At 33.9% G+C, this 12262-nt stretch overlaps 1 protein-coding gene across 1 annotated transcript; it reads right to left on the bottom strand.

Annotated features, from left to right (window-relative positions):
* Positions 1–284: 284 nt before the first annotated feature.
* On the bottom strand, positions 285–4626 carry LOC137835268 (gamma-glutamyl hydrolase-like). Its single transcript, XM_068643696.1, has 10 exons — positions 4133–4626; positions 3020–3106; positions 2519–2608; positions 2267–2361; positions 2026–2086; positions 1773–1862; positions 1591–1653; positions 1383–1474; positions 532–624; positions 285–453 (listed from the first exon to the last, which is right to left on the bottom strand). The coding sequence occupies exons 1-10, from the start codon at positions 4466–4468 to the stop codon at positions 420–422; spliced, it is 1041 nt and encodes a 346-aa protein (XP_068499797.1). The 5' UTR covers positions 4469–4626; the 3' UTR covers positions 285–419.
* Positions 4627–12262: the final 7636 nt, after the last annotated feature.

The following is a 12262-nucleotide window of genomic DNA, read 5'->3' on the forward strand; positions in this document are numbered from 1 at the left end:
TACACAAGAACAACTCACATCAGTGATAGATGATGTGCATATACAGAAAGTAAATTAATAATGTGTATTTAACTCCGTATAATTAATATTGGGTCTTAGATAATCAAATTTGTTGTTACATAATTATGTTGGACTAAATATTGGTTATTTGCTTCTTGTTTTGTATACAAACATATCTGATGTATTTGGAAAAGCATCAAAGACAACCCCTGTTTTCAAATCACCCAAGACAAGAATAGATAAGAAGATATAGACATAAGTTTAGACAGGAGAAAACACTAAGGTTTGGGGGCAATAACATATATATCTCATTGATAAGCAGAGCATTGCCCTGATATTAAACATATAACAAGCATCACCGTGCACAAATTTTTATTCCTCAAAATGCATCCACCCTTCATAATTTATGGTGCACAAAATCACTGAAAGAGATAAACTTGATCGTATCCTTTTCTGCAAGTTGCAAAATGAAACTATGTAAAAACTTTGCTATGTGCAAGGCAATGGATACTGTGAGAAAGATTAACTTACCCTGCAGCTCCACCATAAGTGGGTTGGTAATTGTAGATGAGATTGTCTCGCACTTCTTGAGCATTAGGTTTGTTTGAGGATTTCCTAGCTTCACTGCTCCCAAAATTCATCAAGATGACACACATGTTAACCATTCACAATTACATGTTCAAACACAACCACCAGACCAAAAACAAAACATATACTATAATACAAACTAACAAAAACAATGTAAATCATTACACTAACCTTGTTGGTGTAGGCATTGTCCAATGATAGTAGAATTATAAGTAAAGATATAATAGTTTTGCACTAAACAATATCATTTATCATATTGACATTATTTTTGTATGGAGTGATTCATTGTCTATAGTAAGATTTCAATCTAAAATCTTGTATAAATAACCAAAGTCATACTTCAGCATGACACATTGATTATTTTAGAAAAAACGTTAACCACTGTCGTTAAAATTTAAATCTGATTTTTTTTTTCTTAAAAATGTCATTTTTAATGTAATCTCACTTAATAAAGAATGTATTTTGTAAATTCCTTAACTAAAACTCTTATACAATTTCTGTTAGACAAAAATAATCATAAGGGGAAGAAAGTTTAACAACTATATTTTCTCTTCTTTTTTTTGTAGAGTGTAACAAAGCTTAACCATTTCACAAGTGGATGGAGTGTATAAAAATTGGATCTCAGACTCTTAAATGACCATTCATATTAAAACTAGTGGTATGAAGAAAGAGAGCAAAAGGGGTACAACAAAAGAAAGAAAAGTAGACATAATTGCTTCAACTTTCACCCTTCTAAAATAACCACTTATACTTGAGAGAATTAAAAAATGGAAGAAAATATCATGTGTCCTAACCTCACAAAAAAGTTTGCAGTGGACTGAGTAACCCGAACTGCATTTTCTGTGTGAGGAGCTTTCAAAGATGTGGCCCATTCAAAGGCATTTTTCTGCAACATTGTTTTGGTAGAAAGGTGCAATATAATTAAAATATAAAATTGTTAAATTATGAAATTGAGAATTACTAATAAAAAAATAAAAAAGTAGTAGCAAATTTATAAATTACCTCTGGTTGCCATAGGTTAACTGTCACAGGATAGTTCTTACCACGTGCTGTGGTAACAAAAATCTAAAATCATAATTAATGATAATGTTAGAAATTTTAACCAAAAGTAATGAGAAATTAGAATATGAAGAAAAATAGGTTTAATTAAGATGAGGAGAAGACAACACTAATTTAATAAATACCTTGTCATCTCTATCTGTGGATGTGGCCAAAATGTCAAAAAAGTTTCCTAAGTTTCTATTATATTGAAGCTTGCGCGGGGTTATGGCATACTGTCATGTAAAAAACATACTAATATTACATCACTGAATTTAAAAATATATAATAAAATTATAAGGAATTATTAAAAGTGTGTAGGAAACAAGAAAAAAAAACTCACTATGTCATAATTGAAGCCTCAAATATATAAATAAGTAATTGACAACAGAAACTCACTTTATGATTATGCAGCACAAGAGTTTCTATGCTCAGCAGTGACAACAAATCTGAAGGAAATCTATAAAAGAAAAAAATTGTTAAACTTAATCTTTCATTCTAAAAAAATGAAATAGTAGTAGATCAATGAATTTATTGAAAAAATTAATTTGTAATATTAAAAAGTTTATAGCAATTAATTCATATACTGTTATTTCCATGTTTCTTCATAGATTGAAAATTTATAATGTAGATAACTTACCTTTGATACAGACTTCCTTCATCATTTGCACTACTCCACAGTTGAAGATAACTTAGCAAACTCGATGCATTAAATGTTTCAAGAACATCACCTTGCTGTTTCCATGAAAAACTAAAAACATAAATACACCACACCACAAAAATGTAACAAAAATCAAGAGGGAAAATATTAGTAATAAAAAAATGAGAGAAAATATTAGAAAAATATACATTTCACACCCCTAATGTAAAAATGACAATGAAGATAACTTACATCAGCTACAATCTTTATCAGCAGGTTTCCACCTAAGTTGAGGCCTAGTACTGGGAAGTGGTCTCCAGCATCATTTCTCTCTAAAGCTTTCTACACACATAAATAAAACAAATTCCATTAATAATTTTTAAATATTAAAGTTTAATATAAAAAAAAGTTTAATTTACCAATATGCAACTTAGTAGAGGAAAAATGCAAAAAAGAATTATGGATTATTTTTGTTGAAAAAAAGGATAAAAAATGAACTTTTAAAAAAACTTTCCTCCCATGACAAGTTAGATTTTGTGAAAAATATGGATACAATTTTGTTAGCAAATATCAATGCTCATTAAGGGTACAAAATAAAAAAAAAGGTGCCATATTTTTGTTTTAAAATCTATTTCCACAAGTCCCTACTAGTGAAAAGGATTTGATCCAGGAATCTGAAAATTAAAATAGAAAATTATGGATGATATTAATTAATGCAGTTTAGAGAGTTATTAGGAAAATATAATGATGTACCTTGAAAACATATTGAAGAGTTTGGAGATATGGACCAGATGTAGCCCACCCACCAGTGAAGAGCACTCCATTCACCAAATCCAGTTTCTGCAACAAATCAAACAAAAAATGGAACTTAGCCTACAATATCTCAACTTTATTCTTCTCCTCCAAATACATCTATTCAAATACATTTCAAACACTTTTCATTACTCCATTTCAAGAAACTAAGATATAACCTAAATGCTAAAATCTTAAAATAATAATTTTATAAATCCTTTTACTAGTAAATTCTTCATCTTAAAATAATAAATTCTTTTGCTGTAAAGGTAAAGCTCAAAAGAAATAATTATTCGGACTTGATATTGGTCTAGATTTTTTTGTTAATTTCGTACTTTTCTTTTGATTTTTCTTAATAATAAGTTTTTATTTATATTTTAGATTTATTTTTCTTCATTTTGTTAAGAAGTGGACTTTAAAACTAACTCAACCTCATAAAACCGGCTCAATGAGATGAGGTTTGCACCCACTTATCTACTATGAAAGACTCTAATCTCTAATCGACGTGGGATCTCCAACACATTTTTATAGGTTTTATATCCCATAGATATTATTTTTATTTTTTAATAATATTTTTATATAATAGTAGATAATTGTTAGATCTGGATGTATCAAAGTGATATGTCATATTTTACAGTGATATCAAGATTCTAAATTTTAATTTTGTAACATTTTCTTAATTATTTTGTGTTATTATATAATTAAAATTTATAAAAGCAAGTCTCGTTACGTTTATAAAATTAGACTCTTTAAACAAACTTTATTATCCCAAATAATTAATATCCGACAGCCAAAAGGTCTTGAGTCTAAAAGAAAGAGTAGTATTATGCATACTTTTTCATGAATTAAAATAATACACAATAATCACGTGTTGGTCATTAGGAGACACTTTTATTATTAACTAAAATTTATATTTTTTTTTTGGTACAGATTTTATTTTTAAATTGATACTCCTACCTTTTTTTGTCGATTTTTTTATTATAATTTATTTGAAAGACGAATCACGTGAATTGTTTTTTTTTTGGTATTAATTATTCCTTATGTATTTTATAATATAATTTTGACAAGATTTACCTTGTTAAGGTTCTGAGGTGACTCGTTGTAGAGAAGAGGAATAACTCTAGCACCACCGGACTCCACGAACTTCACGTAGGAGGCCGCGATGTATGAAACGTCGCTGACGTTGCTGAGGCGGCCGGAGGATCCGTCGCCGGGGTGCGATAGGATTCCGATCACCGGCCTCTGGTTAAGCTTTGAGTCGGCTGCGGCGTAACTCGAGGACGAACTCAGTGAGTTGTCCTGGTTGAGCTGACTCGGCAAAAAAATGTGGCCATCCTGGGCAATAGCAGCGACAAGGCATGTGAAGAGGGTAACGAAAAAGAAAAGGCTGAAAACGTTGTCGTTTGACATGGTGTAGAAATGGACTGATGTTGTAGCTTGAAGGAAAATGGCTAAGGAGTGTGGCTATTTATGGTTGTAATTGGCACGTGTCAATGTAATTATTTACTTTTTCACTGTCTTTTAATATTATTTTTTCAATAGACCTGTCTGGAAAAGAAGATCGCAAATCAACATGTGACAAATAAATTTATTTATTATTTATCTTAAGAATTAAAAAAATATTTTTTTAGTAGTTGAAGATTTTATTTGAATTTAATAAAATTCATCGGATCTGGAATCCATTCCCTTTTGCAATAAAATATTAATAATAATCTTAAGATTATATTGAGAATTTAAATTTTGTATAATAGATTTCATAATAATAAAAACATGTCAAAATTCGGTTTTCAGAAGCTAAATTTTCAATTATGAAATGCAGAATACTAAAAATTCACTCAATACTTCATGTTGTAAATTTAACTCCCAAAAATCGAATTCCACGAGTAATGTTCTCACATGTTTATTTGTAGAATCTTTTTAAAATAAGTTTATTGAGGAAAAAAATTGGTTCTCTGCATGTAAAAAAATGAAATCTTAACATGTTACTGAAAAGAAAAGAAAAAGCACTATAAAAAGGAAATAATTTTGTGACCACATATAGAGTTATCCTGCTTATAAATTATTATTTTTTTATTTCTTTTAATAATGTTTCTAAATTACAACTCAAAATTTATATTTAAGGGTTCTGGTGAGAGAGAAAGTAGTAGAAAAAAAGTAGTACCTGTATTTACAGATTAGGATCCCAAATTTTAGAAGGTACGATTTTTTTTATATATGTTAAAAATCGAAAATTATAATTATTATTAGTGTTGTATATATTTATATTTATTTTTATTATAAAATAAAAATAATATTTATTAATATGTTTTTCATCTATTATAGACAAATATTATTAATATATTATATGAAGGAAAACTAACATATACAGGCTTTTACTTTTTAGTCCTAAACAAACTTTTCAACTTATTTTTTTTTTTAATTGTTATAATGCTTTATGAGATCTATTCTCGTAGTTATCACATTTGTTATAATAAGATTTATTGTGGCGATTTCAAGGTCGCCAAATTGTCACTTTTAACCACTTGTTTATTGCTGTAACATGTTAGCAATGTTAGATTTTTTCAATGCTTTGTATTTTGAAAGTGACATTATTTCGTATGTCTTTTATTATTAATGGATATAATTTTGGAAATGAAAATACATATTTGTTTTATTATTTAGATTCATGTTATCAATATATTTTCCTTCAATTATAGACCAATATTATTAATATATTATATAAAGGGAACCAAACATACATTTAACATAATACATTTACCTTATTTAACTCGATAACTAAGTACTTAATACTCAAACATTTATATTATTATCAACATAACAATTTTAGTGCTTCATCAATGTTTAATCGACAAAGATCTATAATAATGAATACTTTTCACAAAGTACTTACTCAACTCTATATACTCATTTATACTCATAAATCTCAAAGATTTGTACTAACTTCAACGTTAGAGAGTTTTTTGCATGTGAATCTCCCTTCTTTCTTTGTGATGGGTCAATATCGCAAAACTCGATTCATAGAGAAGTTACATCTTTTTTACATTGTTCTCACACCAATTCTCGGTAAGAACATTTGGTGTCCACTATGGGGGCCAGGTCAAACTTTTCCCTGGTCCACAAATCTTGAAAAACTAGACAAGATCTCAACCTATTCTACAAACTCGAGAAAATAAATCCTCCAACAAACAACACTTTGACAACCCAAATTAAGGTTCTCCACTTTGACGACCCAAATTGAGGTTCTCCACCGCAAAAATAAGGATAACATGTGAAAAGCAATGGAGAGAGCACTCGACCATATGTAGGACAAGATCGATAGGGACATAGAATCCCTGAAAGAACAACATCGAGTAGAGAAGGAACAACACCAAGTGAAAATGTAGGCACTACAAGAGCAACTCGCCACAACGAACAATGATTGCCAGACTACTCACGGTGAATAGGCCGAGCACACGACCAAATCCCAACCAGCTCTTTCTTTCCAAGCACCTACTCAACCCATCAATCCAAAATGCATGTTCGGTCCCGAGGTCATCATGGAGGGAAACTCAGGGTTATGATCAACAACCCTTCAAGGAAGTCTCAACCCCTGCCCTGAACAAGACGATGAAGGCGAACTTGGTGGGTTTTCATCCTTTTACGCCCAACCTTATGGGAACCCGACTGCCCCAAAAGTGGAAGTGGCCAAGTTTAAAGAAGTACAACGGGAGGTTGGATCCAAAAGCCCACATCAAGCCCTACTCGCGGCAAACCAACTTGTTCTCAGAAGATCTGGTCGTGCATTGTAGGCTCTTTCCAACTACATTTTCGGTAGCTGCCTTGAAACGATACTACTATCCACCACGAATTCTATAGATTCCTTTGAAACTTTTCGTGCAATATTCCTAACTCGATTTACCGATTGCAAAATTATAGTCGCCACCTTGGCTTCACTACACAATGTTGTACAAGGGTAGAATGAAACCTTGCGACAATACATGGCTCAATTAGCCAAGGCGTCGTTGAACATCCCTGATTTCCATCCAGTTGTGCCCATGCATGCTCTCCTGGTAGGACTTTGTTCGAGAAAGTTCCCAGACACTCTCTTCATGGATTCTCCCATCGACATGGACAAGGTTCACAATCTGCAGCCCGATACATCAACATTTTGGAGAATGCTGAAGCTAGAAGGAAAATCATGAAGTCATTGACCCCATCCACATCGACCCAACCTTTCAAGAGGAGATGAACGAGAAAGTTTAAAAATTACACCCCCTTGAATACAAGTTAGGACGCAGTACTTCGAGAGGCATGCAACCTCAAACTACTACGACTACCTTTTTCAGCAACCAACACCCCTCCGCTGACTCAACGAAGTGGTGTAGTTACCATCAAAATGTGGGTCACACGATCGAGGAGGATTTTATGTTTGATTTGATTGAAGAACTAGAGCAATCAGGCACTCTCAATCATTTTTATGCAGCAAGCACACCCCAATCTTACAACTCAACACAATTAGTGTGGTCAAGGTCACAACCAAGGCCAGTGGCGAGGAGGCCGAGGTAGGGGATTTCATGACGAAATTCAAGGCTGAGGTCAAGTTGTCCAACATGAGAAAGAGGTTGCAGAGTTTGAGCATGAGCAAGAAAATCAACCTTGATAAGATTTAGAGAGGCGAGAGAACAATAAACACCATTATAGGGGGATTTGCAGGTGGATGATCATCAAGCTTGACCAGAAGGAGGTACCTTCAGAGTATAAACTCTGTTATCAACCGCTCCGATCTCTACCCGCCTTCACTTTCACAAAGGAAGACTTCTTCATTCGTTATCTAAAACGGGATGACCTAGTTGTGGTGACAATCATAATAGACAGTTGGTGAGTAAGGAAGGTGTTCATTGATTAGAGCAGTTCAACTGACATTCTACATTATTCTATTTTCCAAAAGCTGGACATCCCTTCCTCTACCATACAATCCTACCCAGATTCATATTAGAGAGAGTGCACACAAGAGGATACGTTGACCTACTAATAATGTTCAACACGATCAAGGCACACCAAATCGTGCTTGTTTGGTACATACTCGTTGATGCAGACAAGTCCTACAATGTTATCATCGACAATAAAACTCTTAATCAATTGGGAGCCATTGTGTTGACTCCACACATGACCATGTTGTTTTCAGGCGATAAAGGGGAAATTATCACAGTGAGAGCGAATTCGTAAACTCAAAGTGTTATGCTCAGAGCCACAAAGTCAGCCCATATTATGTGAAGACCTCGATCACAAGGGCAACGGACAAAGACATAGCCCACTCAGAGGAGTACGGGGTGTTGGGTCTATTAGTGTCTAAGTTCAAGAGGGGAGGGGTGAATTGAAGTTATAAAATTTTCGCCAACACAAACTGGTTTACAGTATATCAGAGGAAAAATAACATATTGATTTTAGAATAAACAAATTGATTCTTCAAAACACTTTAACACAAAACCAGAACTTGTTCAGATTAGTATTAAGATCAAACAAGGAATCTGAAGAACAATTGAGTGATTTTCACAACAGCAGTATGAACAAAAATTGCAATATCAGATCAAGTACAAATCCTTTGATTAAACTCTTTTTAAAGAAGATAAATCTTTATCAAGAAGCTTATTAGGAAATAGTTTGTCCTTAACCCAGATAGCACGCAGATTCAACAAGCTTTATGTACGATTAAAAGAATTGTCCTGATCAAAGAAAAATAGTTTGAACAAGCCCAGAAATAACAGATTCAATTTTTAATGAACAAATTTATTTCTTAACAGATTTATCAATTAATCAAGAAAAGAAGTGCAGGGATGAGAAGATTTATGCAAGCACGGTTTATACTGGTTCACTCATAAAGAGCTACATCCAGTTTCACCTCACTCCAAGGTGAAATACACTATAAACCAATTCCAAACAATTATAACACAACAGTTCTTGAAACCTACAAGAACAATACAACCAAAGCTGAAAAACCCTATTTCAGTACACCTTGCACTCCAAGAAATCCTATCAAAGAGTGACTAACACTTACGCCTTTTACAAAGATTGAGAATGGAGGTCAAGGAGGAGTTGAAAAGAACCCTTGGCTCCTAGGAGTGTGAAGAGTGACATGTCAGGCCTAATTACTTGAAGAATTTGATAGAGAGATTAGAGAGGTGTATACCCTAGAGAGAGAAAACAAGGAAAGCTTAGCTTGCAGTATGGCTTAGCCAAGCACCTCCATTTATAGTAGAAGGGGACAACCAAGGTTATAAAGAGATAGGTGGGAAATTTGAATTCCAAAAATTTAAAATTGGTGCCTATTCTAAGTCACATGACAAGTGTGATTGTGTGTCAACAATATGACTAATTTAGATCCAATGATCGACCTAGGGTTTTAACGCTGGCTATAATTAAGCATAATTATACCCTAAGTAGGTTTTAGAAACCTAACCCTAACCTTAATTTACTTAAGGCCAAATACAAGCCAAAAATCTACACTACTTTTAAGCAAGAAAGTTTAAATCCTATTATAGGTTAAACCACTAGGTTATAGCTCCTTCAAACATGTATAAAATAATGTATCTGCTTGGAGTATGTCCCACTCTTCTTGGATTCTTCTTTCCGCTGCCCTAGTGGTTGGTCATTTGCTGAGGGTTCTGCCATCATCCCCTCTCTTGAAGAGGATTTATCCTCAAATCAATAGTTTCTGCCTCATCATCCGTGCTACCTGCAAAAGGTGTTAGATCAATAACATTGAAAGTAGCATGTACTCCATATTCCTCAGGCAAATCTAAGTGATATGCATTATTATTTATTCTTTTGAGGATCTAAAAAGTACCATCTCCTCGGGGACCAAGTTTAGACTTTCTCTGAGTAGGAGATCTATCTTTTCTTAGGTGAAGTCAAATCCAATCTCCCTCATTAAAAACTACCTTTGTTTTCCCCTTATTATATGTCTTATGTATTTCTCATTTGCTTTTGTATGAATTCTAATCCTCTCATGTAATTTCTTAATAAATTCAGCTTTTGCTACCCATTACTTATGCACAAATTCACGTGGATTAGGTCAAGGTAACAAATCTAAAGGAGTATGAGGATTAAAACCATATACAACTTTAAATGGAGAAATATTGGTAGTCTTATGGACCACTTGTAAGTAAACTCTATATGGGGAAGGTACTCATCCCAAGATTTGTGATTCCTGTACCGACCAGTTCTCGGTCATCGACGCCAGAGGAAGACCTCAGACATCGGCGCCAGAGAAAGACATCGGACATCGGACATCGGTGGACTGATAGTAATGGTGGGCCACATAAGCTGGGTCCCACAAATAGTATGAGTTGACATGAAGTCAACGCCCAGATACGAGAAAAGGCCTAAGTTACGAGAGGATCATGCATAGGGTGTGTATGGTACATTCGGGTACGACACAAGCAAGTGTTCCTTGAAAGCGCAAAGGCCCGTTAGGGTTAGGGTTTCCAAGAAAAGACTGCATGCATGACACGTGAATACTTAGGGCACCCATAGAACAGATGGCCCTACAACAATGGTAAATGAGTTGGTACCTTGGCGGTCATACTGTTAGTCGTTGCGCTCCAGTAACGGGAAGTCTTATGTGCCAGATTACGCTAAGATTGTGTAATAGCGGCGCAAGGACGTTCTCCCAAGAACCCTAGATATGGGTAACAAGGTACACCGTTTCTAAGATGGAAACTACTTTATACACTTACTGTTTCTTTGCCCCAGTAATGACTTGAGCGTTGGAGTGCAAACGACCACCAAGGCGCCCTTTTGTCTTTACAGGTGAGAAGTTTTTCAACCCAAGGGAGTTCGATTCTCAGGTGGAGACAGGCGGGCCAGAGACAGTCGTACGAGTCAACCGGCGAGAACAATTCCCTTTCATGACTAACCTAAGCATAGTTGATAAAGAGCTATTGATGACCTTTGTTTTTCCATCAGTTTGAGGATGACAAAAGACTGGAAAATTTAGTTTAGTTCCTAGTCTTTCCCAGAGAGTTCTCCAAAAACGACAAATAAATTTTGGATCTCTATCTGAAACTATAGTCTTAGGTAGTCCATGAAGTCGTACCACTTCTATAAGGAAGAGTTTAAATATGTTTTAAGCATAATCCACTTTATGGCAGGGTATAAAATGAGCCATCCTACTAAATCTATCCACTACCACAAAGATGGAATCAAAACCTCTTTGTGTCCTAGGAAGCCCTGAGATAAAATCTATGTTGATGTCTTCCCATAGGGCACAAACAAGAGGTAGAGGAGTATAAAGATCATGAGGCATTAGACTTAACTTTTAAACATGAAATACATCTATTACAATGTCTTTGGACATATTTTCTCATATGGGGCCAAAAGTATTTTTCTTTTAAAAGATGTAGAGTTTTATCAACTCAAAATGGTCCATGAGACCTCCTTCATGTGACTCTTTGACAAAACACCCTCTCTAGATCTGAATAGACATTTCCAATCATTTCTAGGAAATATTTCAGCCTTTGATGTTTGAGAAAGGCTCTATCTCCTGCCAAATTTTCACTCTTCAGCCATGAAAATTCCAACACTTTGGGTACAATTATTTGTTTCATGCTTGTCTCATGTATGAATTTTTTCATAGCTTCATAATCTCCAGCAAACCAATTTTCCAGAATTCCTTGGCTGCTATTAGGTTGCTCTCCGGATTTCTTCTTTCTGTGTGAAGAAGATGCCATTTTTAGATCTGTTTTATCTACACCTATTCAACAAGAAATAATACCAACTAAAGAAAATGTTAGTGCCGAGTTTATATGATGGAAGATAAAACTAATAAAGTAGAAAATGTAAACCTGGAAAACTTGTAAGAAGGAAAATGTGGGAAACAACTCTTTTAAAACCAGATTTATATAGAATAATAAATTAGGTTCAGGATTCAAATGTAGTACAGAAGAGTGCATTTTTAGGTGATGCAAGAATATATTGAAAACATGTTTCAAATATCAAATAAAATATGTTGCATAATCAATGTATCAAATCAGTTAGGATTTCCACACATCAATGTCATAAACCTACTGATCAATAACCATAATAGCAGTCAATGGTCAAAGAGAGAGAAATAATTATTTCTCTTTCCAAGTCATAACTGTGATTTTGAAACAGGAAAAACAACACGTTAAAGCAGGAAACAACAAATTTAGGTTTTACTGCAGTGGACAATTTATGCTAATAACA

This window comes from Phaseolus vulgaris, chromosome 5 (assembly GCF_000499845.2).
Source record: "Phaseolus vulgaris cultivar G19833 chromosome 5, P. vulgaris v2.0, whole genome shotgun sequence".
NCBI classification, from domain to species: Eukaryota; Viridiplantae; Streptophyta; class Magnoliopsida; order Fabales; family Fabaceae; genus Phaseolus; species Phaseolus vulgaris.